We start from the raw sequence: 17,893 nt of genomic DNA, 5'->3' as shown, positions 1-17,893 counted from the left end.
TCAGTCTTGTAGCAAAAGAAAGAGAAAAGAAACAATGCTACTGCTTCACTCACCGTCCAGAGAAAAGAAAGAGGATAATTTACTGAATTTTTTTTTTGTAATGATCTTTTAACAAATGGCACATTGATATTTGATTTTTACTAACAGATGTTTATTTTTTAAAAAATTAATAATATTCTTAATTCAGATCGGATCGATCGAACTTTGATGAATCTATAAATAGAGTGTAACCAAAGTATTTTTCTCAAACTAATTTAAATTTCTTCAGAAGTACATTCACGTGATTCTAAAATATTTAATATATTTTTAATTTTTTTTAATGATTTTAAGATAAATAAAATTTTAAATATAATATTTTGGATTGAATAGTGTAACACATTGAATTTTCATTAAGTCTTTTCAAACTTCTCTAGAATTATTAGGGTGAATTGATAATATATTTAGTACTATTTGTTTATTTTTATATGAATTTAGGATGATTAGTTTTTAAAATAAAATATTTTTGGTTGAATTTGTAATGGAGTTTTAACTAACTCGAGTGTAACTCTTTGAATTTTTATTAAATCTATTCAAACTTTTTGAAACTATTAGGGTGAGATATTAATATTTTTAGTATAAAATATTTAAATTAGTCTTTTTTTTTTGTATAAATGTTTAAATTAGTTTGCATAAAATAAATGACAAACAAGGAAATTGGATGAACTTGAGCTTACCAAATAGCAACTTTGGCCAAAAAATAATGTAAATTCATTCTTACCTATATGAGACATTAATGCAATAGAAGAGATTTAGTTTAGAGAGAATGACCCTTTTTCTTTTTTTTTTCCTCTTCTTTTCCTAATATAAATATATTTTCTCATTTATCACTGTAGAATAAGAAACAACAAATGCAAGGATTTGAACGTACTGGACATTGATTATTTCATGACTCTCTGGTCTCTCGGAAAATAACGTTCAATATTTCAGTTGTAACTTCTTTTCGTATGGAGGCGATGTTGAGTTGCTTAAAATCAATTTTGGAGCATCTTAATTCTTAGGAAGCTGTATTTTGATGTACTCGGCACCGATATCTTCTTACGTCAACATTGTTTTTATTTTTATTTTTAATATTACTAGATTCTTCCTCATCATGAATAAGAAAATTAATCCAGCATCTATATATCTTTCGATTACAAGTGCCTACTTCATATAACTTATATAAGCGGTAAATGGGAATTTTAAGTTTTATTAAGAAACTACGTATCTTCTCTTTGTTACTAAATTAATCTGTCTAGAAAAAGATAAAAAAAAGTGAATTTAGTTCTACTTGTAAATTGGTATCACTATAGATTTCAAATTCGACGACGGTGCATTTACATATCAGATAATTTTTTTTTTAATAATATCAAATGGTATGCATCATAAATTTAGATATATTATTTTTTGATTTCATATTTTGGCATTAAAGTTTTTTATATAATAATATAAAAATATTTTTTTTTTGCTTACAATTGGTATTAGAGTCAATTTGCTTTTCTCTCCAATCAATTTTATTGCTTGCTTGCTTGCGCGAGTGATATAAAATTCCTCATGCTTGATTGATGGACCACTATCGATAAATCGATGATAGTATTATTGAAGGTGACGGTCTCCGGTGATTGCTAGCCTAATCATAAGCAATGACTATGTATCCAGTACAAACATTATGGGGTGCAATAGCCTTACAACGATCGCATAGTACCACTACGTGCAACGGTTGTAGCAGCGCCATTGCATACGGTGATTGTAGTAACGCCATTGCATGTTGCAATTGTAGCAGCGTCACTATCCATGATGATTGTGACGGCTACGATGATTGCAGCAAAGCCGCTATGACGATATCAGCTGATCGTGATTGGTGTTACTAGACGCCGAAGGCCAATAACTAGAAAGAGAGTGACAATTAAGGTTTTTAGAGAAAATGATACTTTTGGCTATTAGAAATTTTCAATCAGCGTCCTTAAATTTCACTTTGATAGTTATGCCCTTCGTAAATTAGATATTTTCATGATACATCCTAAGATAAAATTATAGTTTTACCCTTTTGAAATTAAAATTTTCTAACTCATATCCTTAATTATAAAATTGATTAATTTGATTTATTTTAATCAAATACTTTGATCGAACTTGATCATGATGGTATTTTGACTACTTAATTGGATTTAGATTTGATCAATCAAGTCATGATCAAATTCAAGAAAAGTCATATTTTAATTTTTTTTTATTTTGATCAATTTTAATTTTTGATTTACTTAATTAGACGATGGTTAAATCAATTTTGAGCTTATCTAATTAAATAAGGTTGATTGGTATAAGAGTTCCATGTAGAATTTTAAAAAAATATAAATTATGATTTTCTTTGATAGTATTTTCGTATGACATATTGATAAAATTTTGTATGTGATAAATAAAAAATTAATTATTGTTCTTGAATATTTATTTGGTTATTCATATTCATATATTTAAAATTATGATATAATATTTATTTATCATATAAAGCATGATTTATGATTTATCATGATTTTAATTATCATATAAGTTTTTTATGTGAATAATATTTAATAATTATTATGATTGTTATTTTATTATTAAAATATCTCAGCATAAAATAGATTGAAGAAATTAGGTGAACATTATTTATTACTTATATCCTAAGTTTTATTTGATTGGTAATCGTAAAAGTGCCCTAGGATAATAGATTTATGGGATGTGAATTATAATAAAAATATTATTATATTAGTCTTGTACTCACTATAAAGTGTCCAAACTAATAGCTTATAAAAGTATATTAAAGATAATCTTAAATAATATTAAGAAAAATAATATTCATAATAACATATATAATTAAAAAATTTAAACAATCACATAAGAGAATCTATTTCGAATAATTATATGATAGGATAGGATGATACTATTTAAAGATTATATACATAAAGATAGAAATACTATTCAATAATAATTATATCAATACTTCATAAATACTTTTGTATGAACACTAAATATATTAATAGGTGAAATAAAAATTATATAAATAATTCTAACATTTAGTGAAAAATCTCAAATTAGATATATCAATATTTCAACCTGTGCAATATTTAATTAATAAACAGTTTATCTCTAAAAAAATATAATTTTTTCTAAACGCACGGAACATCATTCCGTCGTTGGTACATCCAACCGGTTCCTGAACGTCAAAATTCCTGACTCCTGTCGGGGACCAGACACTTGAGCTCAACTTATGTAACATCACAAAGATCCCCGAGCCAATATTCGTGTAATGTTCCTACTGTGTATCATCCACAGATCGTGTCTAAGATTACAACAATTGTATTATCTAAGTTTTTCTCTTTATGTCACTTTTTTATTCCGAAATATTAAAAATATAGAAGAGAAAAGAAAAAGATTAAAATAGAAACGCTTTAAATCTTAACCACGAGAGAATATTAGGAAAAGGAGCTAGATAAGCTTGCTTTTACAGGGATGCAAGAGGTTGGCAGACGCTCATCTCTTCAAGGAAAAATGAAACCTTTCAGGAGGCGCCGCGTACAAAAAGGCATTTTGTATTTGACACGGTACTTCGATGTTGATGTTACAAAAATTGTTCTTATACAGAAAAAGGCATTTTGTATTTGACACCTTCACAATAAAAAGGCAGCAGATAGTAGGGATGATAAGGTTGCTTTACACGAGAAAAGAACATTAGGCAGAAAAGAACATCTCCTTGAGAATACGCACAGATCTGTGGAAGAACTTCAAATCACGTCCGATTTTATCCTGTTCAGATAATGGAGTGAATTAGGTAGTAATGATTTTTCTAATTAATCACACCACGCAGAACAAAGTTACTCTAAGCACATACCTTTTTTAATTGCTCCAGTCTTTCTACAACTGGATGCAGACTCCCACTCAAAGAGGACAAGTCTTGCAAATCACTTTTGCTGACAGAACCAAAACCAAATTAGCACGGTGAAGAAAACAAACATTCAATGATCTTATGAAACACAATCTATGCAACAAGGCCTCTTGAGGTCAACCATGTTCACAAGGTACAGAGTATAATTAAGCCAATCTAAACCCACAGCTGACAGAGTAGATCATCCATCGTAATGGAGGGAAAAATGTGCAGCTTATGCAAAATGGTATCAGACCCCTACCCTCTCATGAGGGAGAGAGATATTTCATCATCAATGCAGGGAAAAAGAGTATCTAAACCTAAGTATATGGAGGTGGTAGTTTCTTCAGCATGTTGGACCAAGAACTAGTAGAAGGGGAAACATGCCATAATCTCATATAGTTGTCCTTAGTGAAGGTTAGCTGTACCCCTCTCCAATAGGGATACTCAATTACCAAAGCCTTCCATCACTTCTAAAATTAAAGGATGCCAAGAGCAAGCAAAGAAGTTCATACTCATCCTGAAGGTGAAAAAGAAGGATGTTGAGGACTAGCTCAGCAAGTTGCAGCAAAAGGGTGATCAATTGATCCCTATTGCCTGCCATGCGGCACATCTCTATCATCGCAATGTATCGCCTGTATCAGATAAATAAAAAAAATCAGATGCTATGAAAAAGAAATCAAATTGGTTTGTTGATAAAACTGCTCATGCATGATCGATCACTGGATCAGTACATAGGAGAACAAATAAAAAATATCTTTGTTTTCCTTTCAAAGCACATCTATATATTTAAAATATTATTCAAAATAACTTCTGCAGAGTTCCATATACTCATGTATATTCAACAATATATATATATATATATATATATATATATATATATATATATATATATAATTTCAAATTTCTAAAAGTCAATTCTACGTTGCTGAAACAATAAATTAAAGCAACTATAAAGGTTAAAAATATACACTTCTATGATAGACTTTTAAAGTCACAGGATGAATTCTGCAAGCAACATGTAATGAATTTAAACACAATCTACCATGTTAGCACTTTTAACAGGATAAAGAACCACATAAATTAAAAGGAACATTCCTTACCTTTTTCGTATATTATCATAAGGAGAGATGCAATCCTGTTTCATGCATAAACTGATAATTTCATCAACCTCCTGTCTTGATAATTCATTAATATCTTGAATCTAGAAAACATAGAAGAAATTAGACATAACTTTCCACAATCACCAACATAGTTACTTTCTTATACTTTAGCCTTCAATCCAATGCAAGTGTAGGTAACAAAACAGAGAAACAAAGGTGACTAGATCATCAAGCAATTTTACCTTGTTAAGCAGCAAGAACTTTTCTTCCCCAGCCCTCTCAAGAGAAGTTGTTACTAAATTGAGAAGACCCAATAGTAAATATAATGTTGGTTGCTGCTGAGTACCAGGATCACCAAGTTCTCTGGGGCGATCCATAACCTGTCACAAGGATTGGTAGACCAAAATAGTAAAATGCCAAGGGATCCAAAGAGATAAAAAGTACTGCACATTATGGGTTTCACATCAACCACAGTAACTCAGCAACACAGATGTCAAACTCCAAAGCTAAACTTTACATGTTGGCAACTAACAAATACTCATTTATTAACATCAAAATCAACTTGGCTACATATGGGAGCAATCAAACAATGGTGACTACTCATTTATTAATTCAAAAACAGCTTTGAACAAGGCACCCACCAATGGGAAGTCTAACAGGGTCAAGCTACACATATTTACCCATGATTTCATTGACACCTAAAACTCACTGAAGCAAACTTATAGGCACTAAGTCTTTCTCTTTACACACAGAAACATCCTACAAGTAAAAATTTATCCCAAATAAAGAAAACAAGAAGAGTAACATAAAACTTCTAATTTATAGGAGCACCATGTACTTACCTGTTATGCTGTATAAAAACTATACAAACCAACAAGATTAAAAACACCAACGAGCTTCAATAAGATCCAAACTCAAAATTTTCAAGGACACCAACATTAAAATTAAAAGGAAAACATTACTACAACTCCTATGCATTTAACAAAACACCTCCAGAAAAGTAGCCGGACTCAAATTCAGAATGATATGTCCACAATTCAGATAAGAGATGAAAATAAACAATTTAATCAAGAAACATGAAAGTTAGACTATTTCGAGTGGCCAGATATTTCAGAAAGCGTATTAAAGGCTTTCAGCTAGTATCATAAATGAAATGAGGAACATAAATTGGCAAGTTTAAATTGGCAAAAATGAGAAACATAAAGGTGCAATGCAAAGAAGTCATGAAGCAAAAACTTAAATAAGAATGCGTAACATATAAATATATTTAGATAAACAAAATAACTACTCACCGAAAACCTCATTAGTTTTCTCTTCATGAGAGAATACAGGTAAGAGCTCAGGCTAAAGCATAGCTGAAAAATTAGAAACTCTGTCTTCCTTTGACTCTGCTCAATTGTTTATGTGCTCCAGAAATCAGAACAATATTATCTTTACATTATTTCAGATAAGCATTAGAAAACTGAAGCATACCTCAAGAGGATCCGATGATTTGACAAAACTAGAAGACACAGAATCAAAACTAAAAAGAACACGCATCATGGCAAAAAGTCCTTGAACAAAACCATGCTCATCATTTTCTACGTATGGCCATACCTACAAGATACAAGTTGCTTTTGACATTAACAAATGTATTCTTTTTTCTTGGAAAATTTTAGACATAGTAATGAAACAAATTTGATCAGGATACCTTGCTGAGTATAGAGACAACTAGGTTGATCCGCTCCAAAGTCAACTCCTCAGCTACTAATACATCTTCCCTCAATATTTGATCAAAAATTGACTGGTATCCTTTGACAAAATCTAAAACTTCACGCACAATTTTATTCTTAACCTGTATAAACACAAAAGGCATTGCAGATTTCTGTTGTGCAGAACAGGACAGACAGCTATATAATGTAATTAAATTTTCAAAGTCTAATCCAGTTTAACCTTCATTCTAAATAGTGAATAGTGGTCCTTCTACCATGGCATATGCAAATAAGATCACATGGTAATGTCATAAGAATGGATGATCTCACTGCACCACTCATCTAAAAAAGCCAGAAATAACAACATTGAGTACACACATCACTGGCATCAGAAATTCCTCAAACAAGAACATTAGGGGGACTTAAAGCAAGAATTAACAAGATCCTTGTTAATTCTTGCTTTAAGTACACACATCACAGCCAAAATTAGTAAAATTTTCTGAGCTGCATTTGATTAACAAGATCCTTGGAAGCACTGACGCAAACGGATGCTGCACATCCTTGAGCATGAGAGGTTACAGGTTCATTTAAAATCATAGGTGCACCAGGTTAGCCAGATAAATAAAATCATGGGTGATCATGTGAGACATGCACCTTAGGCAAACAATGCATGCTTTAGTATCAGAGCCTATGTTAAAACAAACTTAAAGATGAAGTGAATAAGTGTCAACCAGGACATCTTGGGAGATTATCATCATTTACTTTATCCGCTCTTAAGTTTCAATCGGACTTCAAAACATTTGTTGTGGTTTTTAGCCAAGTTGGATTTGTGACTTTTACCTCAGGGACCAACCAAGTTGGCTGCCTCTATCATCTTCAGCATCAACTTCACTAAAATCAGGCAGTAAATTCATTAGATTTATTTTTCATCTTTCATATAGCAAATACTTCTCAAGCTTTCTCCAGCATGCTGGACTTTATGCAAGGTTCCAATATCAATAAATATAATTTTTCATACTTTTTCAATGAACTTTCACCATAAACAAATTAACAGATAACAAGGGCAGCAAAAGGGGAAGTTGAAGAGAAATAACAATAAAAGGAATCAACATTAGTCACCAGCAAAAGGTGAAAAAAAATTACAAGGAGAAAAGGTGAAGGCAGCTCACATGCCAGTGAAAAAAAAAGAAGAAAAGTAATCAACATTAGTCAATGGTAAAAGGGGAAAAAAATGACGAGAAAAGGTGAAGGCATCTCACATGCCAGAGAAACTAAAAAAGACAAGAATAAAATAATGAGAAGATGGATCTCAGCACCAATTTTAGAGAGAAATAAAGAAACAAAAATAGAACAAATGGAATTAAAAGAAGACAACATCGGATACTAGAATAGAAGAAAGCAAACATGAATGTCTTCCTTTATGACATAAAGCTACTGATTTCCTTCACAGATGGACTTCACTAGAAACCCCCCACCCCCCCCCACCCCTGGCCCAACACACACATGCCAAGCCTTGAAATTTAAGCCTCAGTGGACCTCATGCCAAGACACATTCAATAACAATAGTTTTTAGCTAATAGCTGCATGAAAGTTTGGTGGTTCCATTTAAACAGTTAACAGAACAGGAAACAATGAATGAAATTTTAAAAATGAAGGGGAAAAGCTTTCATCGACATAGAGAACACAGATGTAATTAACATGAATCACAATACCCACATTCATGCAACACAAAGATAATGGGCAGACGTGAAATCAGTCCATTCAGCTTGTAAATTCATCAGAATTCAAGCAATTTAAGGTCAATAATTTCTGTAAAATATTTTTTGCCTCCATACAACCATAGCATGGATCTAACTGTTATAGTATACTTAGCATTTGGGTAAAATGGTCTACACAAAATTACCCTAGAGACTCACAAAAAATGTACACAATAACAAATTACTTGGGTTTGACTAGAAACTGGAACCGGAAAGCAACCAAAAAATAGATACAGCACATGTATTCCTCAGTATTTGAGGACATTGAGCTAAAAATAGATAGATGGAAACTAATATGGGTCGAAAATAGAAGCTTCTTCCTGTTGCAAGAAACATGTCAACTATTAGTTAGATTATAAGGAATATGTATTTCTAGATAAGGACAAGTGCTAGTATCAAAGGCATCCTTATTAGCTCATAACATAGGAGGAGCAAATATCTCCATTTATAATATATCCCTATGCACATATGTCAATAGCACTTGCATACAAATAGATGGAAGTGATATGCAATAACAAGTATCATTATAAGCTTACTACATTTCTTAATTAGATGTCAAAGGCATTACCTTCAAGAACGAAAAAGCAATCACCTTTCATGTTGTCAACCATTAAAAATACAACATAAAAGAGAAACAGAACATACTCCAGAGTGATTAATAAGAATGATAATTAATACAAGTATCAAGGATGTATTTGGACATATCTGATAAGTCAGTAACTGGTTAAAATCTGATACAGATATCACATATCAAAAATTTTGTACAACAACAATGATTAATACAGTACTCTTGAGTCGTGATTATTGTCTTTCAATTTTAAGGATATCCAAGGTCATACTACAGCAGGACTATCATAATGTGAGAAAACTAATGTTATGAAGGCACTGGATCCTGGTTAAATCCATTCGTACATTAGGTGATTTATTCATCACTACATGTTGACAATCATCACCATGTTTTAAATATAGAATTGAAGTATTACGCAAAGAGATTGTACCTCAAGGTAATCTGATGATTCCACAAGTGATGTCAAGCTAGAAACCAATCTAAGTATTGGAGTTACAAGCAATCTTTGTTTATCAGACTCCCCAGCTAGATCTTTTCCAGCAGCAGGGCCAACCCATCTTGAACTTCCCTATAATTGCCACTGAAATAATGAAACATATACCACACATAATGCCAATATGATTAATTAAAACTACCTTTATTTGCAAGAACACAGCCCCTGAAGACCCAAGATGCTCTAAGGTACACATAGATAACAGAATCTGAGCACCATGCTTGCCATAATTGTGGCTGACTCTCAACAATAAAGACAATTGAGCCTCGAGGGTGTTTATCCGCTGCATAGACTCCAATGAGCACCAAGTGTCCTGCACGAGATGATGAATAGTAAATGAATTTTGTTAACTATAAAAATTAACCTGTTCATGTTCATGTATGAGTTAAAGCTCATACTCCAATGGTGATGGACATAATCTCAAATTAAATTAACCTTATGATTTTAACAAGCACCTTGTAACAAAGAAACAAGTTTCTAAGCATACAAGCTACACATGCATGTATGTAGCAGCCGCATAGATTTCGTCCAGGACGACAAGTTCGATCTTGAATAATACATAGTATTCAAGATCCAAAAAAGTCTTATATAGATAAATATCAACCAGGAAAGCAAGCAAGCAGATTTTTTTTTACTGTGTAAAACCTAGAAATAGATTTTATATCATATTCACATTTGCCACATCATTTTCTCAGCAATAAAATGTGTATATATATTTTTCCACATCATTTTCTTATATAGACAAGACAAGTTTGATCTTGAATAATACATATTATTCAAGATCCAAAAAATCTTATATAGATAAATAGTAACCAGCAAAGCAAGCAGACTTATTTTTTCTGTGTAAAATCTAGAAAGAGGTGTTATATCACATTCACTTTTTCTACATCATTTTCTCAGGATTAAAAGGTGTATATATACACAGTAGCAGTTTTCATGAATGTATTAGAAACTAAAATGCCAGTGACAAATCTACAACTATTAATCCACAAGATAACATGCATGACAGCACGTGTAATTAATCTTACAGAATAGGATGGAACACAAGGCTTTACGAAAGAATACAGACCTTACAAGAGAAATTACTAATGTCCATTAGGCAAGACCTCAGGATTCCTCTACTTTGAAGTTGGTTTAAGAAAAACATTTCATGATCGATACTAAGAAATGCATCTAAGACATAAAATGACAATGCCTTTCCAACTTCACTGCCTTGCATGGCATCCTTCGTCACCTAGGAAAAGCAAAAAAAGTGGGCAAATAAGAATATAATGGAGAGATAACAACACTTTATAATAGATTATGCCCAAAAAAGAGACCACAAACAACTCAAGATATGAAATGACTTAAAAACCGTGAAAGAAATCAAGCAACAATGCAGAGACAAATATACCTAGCATTCTGCATTTTGTTTCACAAATCAGATTTTTAAAAATTATTTAATAAACATTATGACACTACTATAATCATATTTAACAATAGAAACATAGCAAACATGGTTATCATGTGCATGATAAGTCCACTTTAACATAAATGGATCAAAAAACTTCTATAATCATAATCATTTAGCTTGATTTTTCTTACACTTTTTATGCATCAATTGCTTTTGAAATAAAGTCCTAAGTAGTGTATAAATAAAAAAAGATTTATTTTGAAAACAGAAACAACAATTAAAAGCATAAACTAGCTGTCCTTTCAACAAGAACTAATTAATCTCAATTAGACATGAGGTTGTAGTGGTTTGCTTCTATTGCTTATGTATATCTGGTACTACATCCAAGTCATATTGATTCCAACCTTCTGTTCCATTGGATAGAAACTAAGCATCACTAAAAAATATGAAAATATTAATGAAAATAAGAATATAATGGAGAGATCATAAGCAGCAGCATTTATGAAATTATTTTTATCAAAAATATCAAGAAAATAAAATTCTCCCAGTAAGGCAAGAAGGATCCCCTAACTATCCAGAAAGCATCTGATTTTTTAAACAATACTTCTATTAAAATCCAACACTCCAAGGAACTGCCAGATAGTCTGTAAGAAGTATTCTACAAGTATCATACTCAGGACGTATTAATGTTTTTTAGCACTATACTAAGTCCTGTGTGGAAAGATTGACTGTTAGAAGTTCTAACTTAGAGCCACCACCAAGCAAGAATACAGCATTAAAAAAATGCAAATGGCTACTAAAATAAAAAATACTAACTGATAAAGGGTTATATCAAGTAGGGTTTTGAATACCGGTCCGTACTGACATACTGAACTCTGATCGGCATGGTATGTATCGTCGGTATGCCAAGGCGTATCGACGGTATACCCTAAAATCTTAAAAATACCTCCACCTACCAGGACAAGGCGTACCGACTTGTCACGGACAAAATTATAAACTGGGTGTTCGATGTAATGCTTATATATATTCTTGTCTCTTGGTTTTGTTTATGCTTTGCACAGCATATAAAAGGCTGGCAGTAGGCTTAGCAGCCTCATTTTCTTTTGTTTTGGTGGTCGTCCTAGGCTTGCAAACAAATGTTGTGTCATGTGAGCACTTGTGGCGATTTCGATCTATAGTAAACCAGTGATTTCAATAGGCGCTCGGGCAAGGCGAGGCGAGGCCCGAGCGCCTCGCTTCATGTCCAAGCGCCTCGCTTCATGTCCAAGCGCCTCGCTTCAACGAGGCGCCGCCTAGGCGCTCGCCCGAGCCCAGGCGCTGGGCGCTTCAGGCGAGCGCCCGGGTTAAACCAGGCGACCGAACCAGTGTTTTACGTCTGGTTCGGTCTCCGGTGCTTTAGTTGGTTCAATTGAACCAACTAAATCACCGATAGGCTCCCTCTCACGATTTCTCCGACTTCCCCAACCCTAACACTTGCGATTTTGCTGTCGAGATTTCTTCTCCGTTGTCGTTGCTCTCTGCTGCCACTGCTACTGTCGCTACTCGCCACCGCCACAATCGTTGCTCATCGTTGTTGTCGCCGCTTGCCGCTCGCAGCTCCCGCTCCCACTTCCACACCCGCTCGTAGCTCCCGCTCATGCTATCGCTCGCTGCTCCCGCTCCCGCTGTCGTTGCCTTAGCAGCCTCGGTCTTCTTACACTCTTCTCACTATACTGTTAACAATATATTAACAGTTAACTGTATACTATTAATAGTATTTTTATTTATTAGATTAATAATATATTATTTTGATTTTAATACTATTAATTTTTATTTATTTAAAATTATTGTTAGGTTTCAGAATAAATGGCAAGTGTATAGAGCAACTCAATAGATTTGATGTAAAATTTTATTATTTTAATTTTTGAGACTTTTTATTAATATGACATTGTGATTTTATATTCGATTTTCTTAATTTAATAGCATATTTTTTATTTAAATAATTATATTAATTATATTATATATTTTTATATTTTAGCGCCTCGTTTCGCTCGGGCGAGCGCCTAGCGCCTCGGGCGTTTTTGGACCTTGGCGCCTTTTGACGCCTAGCGCTTTTTAAATCATTGTAGTAAACCATTTGGACCTTTTGTTGTGCAATCGTTCAGAACTTATAAAGTATGTTTATAATTTGCATTGGCTATGAAGTTTTTACTGAAATGATTACTTGTGGATCCCGAGTGAGACCCCCGTTTTCTGTTTTATAGGTCCTAAGGGACTATAGGAGGTTTCAGAGAGGCTGACCATTGCGGATGGACACGTAAGAGTGACGCATGACTTAAGAAAAACCAGCTAAGTGCATGACATATGGTATCAGAGCCAGACAAGCACTCATAGAAACACTTGGCATGCAAACGTGGGGGACCTAGCGAGGTTGTATTGAGCGCAACCAGCATGCGTGATTGTTTGGAGGGAAAACGGGTATGGAGATATAAGGAAAAGGAGTCGCTCAGAGGAGCGGACATCTGAGATTGGCATTCAGAGGAATGGCCAACCCTTTGCGTAAAAGGCACCACGAGGACAAGCAAGCTTGGAAGAATGCGTAGTGCACAAAGGTTGGGATGGTTAAGTTCGAGCTACGGCTCGACGTTGGCAACCATACTTTATGGTGCTCAAGGCAAGCGATGCGCTTGGTAAAGGATGAGACCTTACAAGGTGGAATGAGTTGTTCAAAGCTCACAGGGATGAGGGGAATGACTGAAAGAGTTGTGCAAAGCTCACAGGGGTGAGGGGAATTGCTAACTCGAAGAATTCGGTACTCATGCAAGGGCTTGTATACGGACGATGGAATGTTCATGACCATCCCAAGGCGACTGAAACTCGACGTCATGGAGCATTGAAACTTTCCCTTCGGCATGAGAAAGATATGTTTGTAGGAGGCTGAAGTGTGCAACGAGTTCAGCATATTATTAGGCCTTGACGGGTGCAGCGGAGGCTGTATTGACATAGAGTCGTAATCTAGCAAGTGCGTTTGCAGGAGGCAGAACAATGCACAAAGCTTTCCTTGGATATAGGTCTAGGACATGAACTCTTCCAGAGGCAAGAGCGGGATCATGTCGTTCCATGGGTCCCTCATTCTGATGGAGCGAACTCATCCTGCATGGTGCCAAAGACGAAGGGAGCTTCGAGGCACATGTACCTTATCTCGGAGAAGTATTTGACGGAGGAACTAAGGCGACTCAACTTGCGGAGGCGAAGTTGGGTTCAGAAGGCCTTGGCATGGGGCAAGAGGACGCGGAGGCGAGTACTCTTGAAGAATATACCACAGTGTTGCCATTCAAGTTGCCAAGAAGGAAGCGGTGCGCAGCGCAGATTATGATGGTAGGGGCAAAGGACCAGGATCCAGACAATGGTGCACTAATTTCAGCGAAGTCGGTGGACTTCGGGAGCTACTAGGCGACAGATTGTCATAGAGCGATGCTTCGTCTAGGTGTAACCCGAGAGCGGGTGGATGAAGATCGATTACTAAAGGAATGAACACAATCGAAGGTGGAAGAGGCCCTACGATGTGTTGGCAGATGCCACATATTGAGGGATCACAATCCGAGTTCATCCCACAAGGATCAGAATGCAATAGAGATGTCACTGGGCAGCGACATGGTGTAGCAGATCATGGTGGAACAGTTCGTGAAAAAAATGGATGCAGATGTAGATCTACCGATGTGCCACAGATGTCACTGGGCGGCGACATGGTCATAGTGCCACAGAGGTAGATCTACCGATCGTGAAAAAAATGGATGCAGATGTGAAGCAACGGATAATAGGGCCATGGGCATGGCAGTCATGGTACCGTAGAAGCGAGACTTTCGTGAAGTCATCGATCCCTTGCTCTTATAGAGGGAGAGCGCTTGGTAGTGAAAGGGGCCAAAGAGGTGGAGAATACGGAGGCGAACTCCAAGTATCGAGACAAGCCTGAAGGGCAGAGGCCAGGGAACTTCGTAAGACCGGTGTCAACGAGCTTCTCATCAAGATAGCCGAAAGTGAAGGACTTCGGGTAAATGCAAGAGTGGACGACCAAGGGGCGAAGCAGGCAATACGCGGTGTTGTACCTTTACTACTCAATAGAGTACGCGGCAGAGATGATGGAGAAGATGGTACAATCCCAGAGGTGACCAAAACTTTTAGACTACACCAAGTTGGGGTGAAAACTTTCTGCATTCCAGAAGTTCGATGGCATTGAGAAGGTGAATCACAGTAGCTAACTCAACGCAAGGAGTGCAAACACTTCGAGTGCTCCAAAAGTTTGAGCAAAGAGCGAGCAAAGGCTAGTAACCAGCTCAATACATAGAGTACAACCCTCGAGGAGGCGAGCGAAGTCAAGTAACATTTGTCTTCTCAACTCTTAGGAGAATGGGCGAAACTAAGTACCCAAATTCTCTTATATATCCAACAGAGGAGCTCTGCACATGTTCAAAAACCCTTTGAAGAAACCAAATGGAAGACGATAGTTATCAAATCCTCACCAATGATAATCAGTGCTATTGAGAGTAGATTATCCGCTTCATTTCCCAACAGAATGTCAATCGAAAGCGGAAGTGATGCGAACCTACTTAGAAGTGACAACTAAGTGAAAGAAGAGTCGATGGGCAAATTTTGTGGAGGAATGATCCAAAAAACCTCAAAAATTTGCGAGGCGATACTCATTAAAGCTCCAACAAGCATCCACCCAGTTCAAGGGACATGAGGCACTTGGGAGACTAGCGCATACTAAGGATGGTTGTTTCCTTTATCAAAAGGATCCACAGGAACCAACAGTGATCAACACAACTTGACCAACCCCACACTAAAGTCAGAGTCATTGGCAAGTTGAAACAACAAGGCGGATTAAAAGTTCGACCACTCAACAACAGCAGCAAGGAACCAAGAGGCGCATTGCAGCTGAAGCAGAAGATTAAAGACTCAACAAAGGCAAAGAGTTATAGCATCAACAAGGGTTTCATCGTAATGCTTATGTATATTCGTGTATTTGGATTTTGTTTATGCTTTTCATAGCATATAAAGGGCTGGCAGTAGGTTTAGTAGCCCCATTTTTTTTGGATTTGATGGTTATCCTAGGTTTGCAAACAAAGGTTGTATCATGTGAAGACTTGTAGGGAATTCGGTCTGTAGTGGACCATTTGGACCCTTTATTGTGCAACCGTTTAGAGCTTGTAAAGTCTATAATTTATTTGATTAATTAATCAAACAAAAACCACCAAACAAGACTTCCTACTTGTGCTTCCAATTTATTGGCAGCCAAAATACAAAATTGTGTGCCATATGGACAAGATTTGTTTCTATAAAAGAAATATCTAGCTTACAAAATGCAAAATAATATGCCAGCCATTCAGGCCTCAAGATCAATAAAAAAAATGAATAATTAACTTTAATTGCTTAATACTAAAATGGAAAAATAGTATAATGTGCAAAAAGTAGAACTGCAATAATATTTGAACTAAAAACCAGATAACTAGAACATCAGTAAAGGACCTACCAGATCAATGATTGCTTGAGCCTCTTTCTTTATTATGGAAAAATTGGCCCTTTCCAATTCAGCCTGTTCCTTGCCGATCTGTCATTTTTATATCAAAATATCATGATGAGTCGTACAGAGATTTCTTATAAATGCAACAAAGAACAATTCCGGAAAGGAACCTTCTGAAGATTTAGTTCATCATCTTCATCATGTTCTTCATGAAGCAGGTACCTCAAGACTGATGCAGGGACATCTGGGTTAAGGATACTACGACAGTACTGAAAGTAACTGAGTAGTAATGCATATTGCCTATGGAAAAAATTTTGGTAGAGGCAGCATGTTTAGATAGATATAAAATCCAGTTAGTTATTTCAAGAACTTACAACAAGTTAGTAGAAATACCGCCGTCTCAAGGTTTCAGATGATTCGTTTTTCAGAATAGCCATCATAAGCTTATACAATATAGAGTGGCAAGCACCATTGGACAATTGTTTTACTGAGATAATGTCTAGGCAAGTGACACTATCAGAATCGACACCACCAGGACACAAAAATCTTTCATCTCTTAACTTAGCCATACAGGTAAGTGCAACCTTAGAAAAACAGAGACAGTAAACATAATTAAGAATCTCAGAGAGAGATACAATACGTAAAGCAGACAACAAAATTAATACCACAAGGATCTTACATTGCTTAATATTACTGCCATTCTTAAAGTACAATCAGGAGATGCTGCAGCACTCAATGAAGCACCAAGCAACCTTTAAGAGGAATACTAAGTTATTAGTTATCTTCAAGAGTGTATTTCACAAGTATATACATTGTTACTCACTCAAACAATATCTGGGAACGATATTCAAGAAGAGGCATTCTTTTAGATATAGAGACCTGAAAGAAGTGGGGAATATCTCAAGGTTTAACAAGACGAAAGGAATGCTTGAATATACTCAGGAAATGGGTAATAGACCAAAAATCAACCTCTACAATATGAGACCAGCCTGTCAGCATATGGAGTTGGGCTGCTTGTTCTTCAAGATTTTTGTTATACCTCCAGGCCCATCTTAGAAACTGCTGAATTGATGTTCTTAACTCACTCATCTCAACCTCATTAAAATGGGAGCCGACCTGGGTACATATCTGACCAAAAAATTGAATACCATCACTAATTATATGCCTCTAGATAACATTAGAGTTCATCTAGTTAGTACAGAAACCAAGTCTGTGTACCATATAATAGACAGTACAATACTCAAATGACATATATAACAACAAGCTATGACATCCTGACTATACTGGTCGGCAGTAATATTGACATAGGAAAGATATACAAATGCACTAAGAAAAAACAAGAAATTAAAACCTGCCAAAGTTTTTCATGCAGTGCATCCAAGTCTAATAATCGATCTCCTCTGTCTGAAAAATAATATACACCACCCATTTCGGAGGTTGCAGAATTCTTCAATATATCATTAACCTGAAAAAGGATA

General features: G+C 35.3%; 1 protein-coding gene across 4 annotated transcripts in view; it reads right to left on the bottom strand.

Annotated features, from left to right (window-relative positions):
- Window positions 1–3,562: 3,562 nt before the first annotated feature.
- LOC103991301 (nuclear pore complex protein NUP205) overlaps window positions 3,563–17,893 on the bottom strand; it is a 42,620-nt gene continuing 28,289 nt past the window's right edge. For all 4 annotated transcript variants that reach the window (XM_009410703.3, XM_009410705.3, XM_009410704.3 and 1 more), the window contains exons 28-45: window positions 17,767–17,880; window positions 17,385–17,543; window positions 17,239–17,294; window positions 17,095–17,167; window positions 16,809–16,999; window positions 16,586–16,715; window positions 16,425–16,502; window positions 10,592–10,756; window positions 9,665–9,835; window positions 9,460–9,597; window positions 6,704–6,847; window positions 6,487–6,609; window positions 6,306–6,401; window positions 5,256–5,393; window positions 5,014–5,114; window positions 4,426–4,545; window positions 3,878–3,956; window positions 3,563–3,792 (exon numbers count right to left, since the gene is read on the bottom strand). In XM_009410703.3, the coding sequence (XP_009408978.2) occupies window positions 3,718–3,792; window positions 3,878–3,956; window positions 4,426–4,545; window positions 5,014–5,114; window positions 5,256–5,393; window positions 6,306–6,401; window positions 6,487–6,609; window positions 6,704–6,847; window positions 9,460–9,597; window positions 9,665–9,835; window positions 10,592–10,756; window positions 16,425–16,502; window positions 16,586–16,715; window positions 16,809–16,999; window positions 17,095–17,167; window positions 17,239–17,294; window positions 17,385–17,543; window positions 17,767–17,880 (2,151 nt within the window). In that variant the 3' untranslated portion in view covers window positions 3,563–3,717. The remainder of the gene's footprint in view (window positions 3,793–3,877; window positions 3,957–4,425; window positions 4,546–5,013; window positions 5,115–5,255; window positions 5,394–6,305; window positions 6,402–6,486; window positions 6,610–6,703; window positions 6,848–9,459; window positions 9,598–9,664; window positions 9,836–10,591; window positions 10,757–16,424; window positions 16,503–16,585; window positions 16,716–16,808; window positions 17,000–17,094; window positions 17,168–17,238; window positions 17,295–17,384; window positions 17,544–17,766; window positions 17,881–17,893) is intronic.

Source organism: Musa acuminata, chromosome BXJ2-7 (genome assembly GCF_036884655.1).
Source record: "Musa acuminata AAA Group cultivar baxijiao chromosome BXJ2-7, Cavendish_Baxijiao_AAA, whole genome shotgun sequence".
Taxonomy (NCBI): domain Eukaryota; kingdom Viridiplantae; phylum Streptophyta; class Magnoliopsida; order Zingiberales; family Musaceae; genus Musa; species Musa acuminata.
The sequence above is the reverse complement of the archived record's forward strand: the minus strand, read 5'-3'. Positions and strand labels throughout refer to the sequence as shown.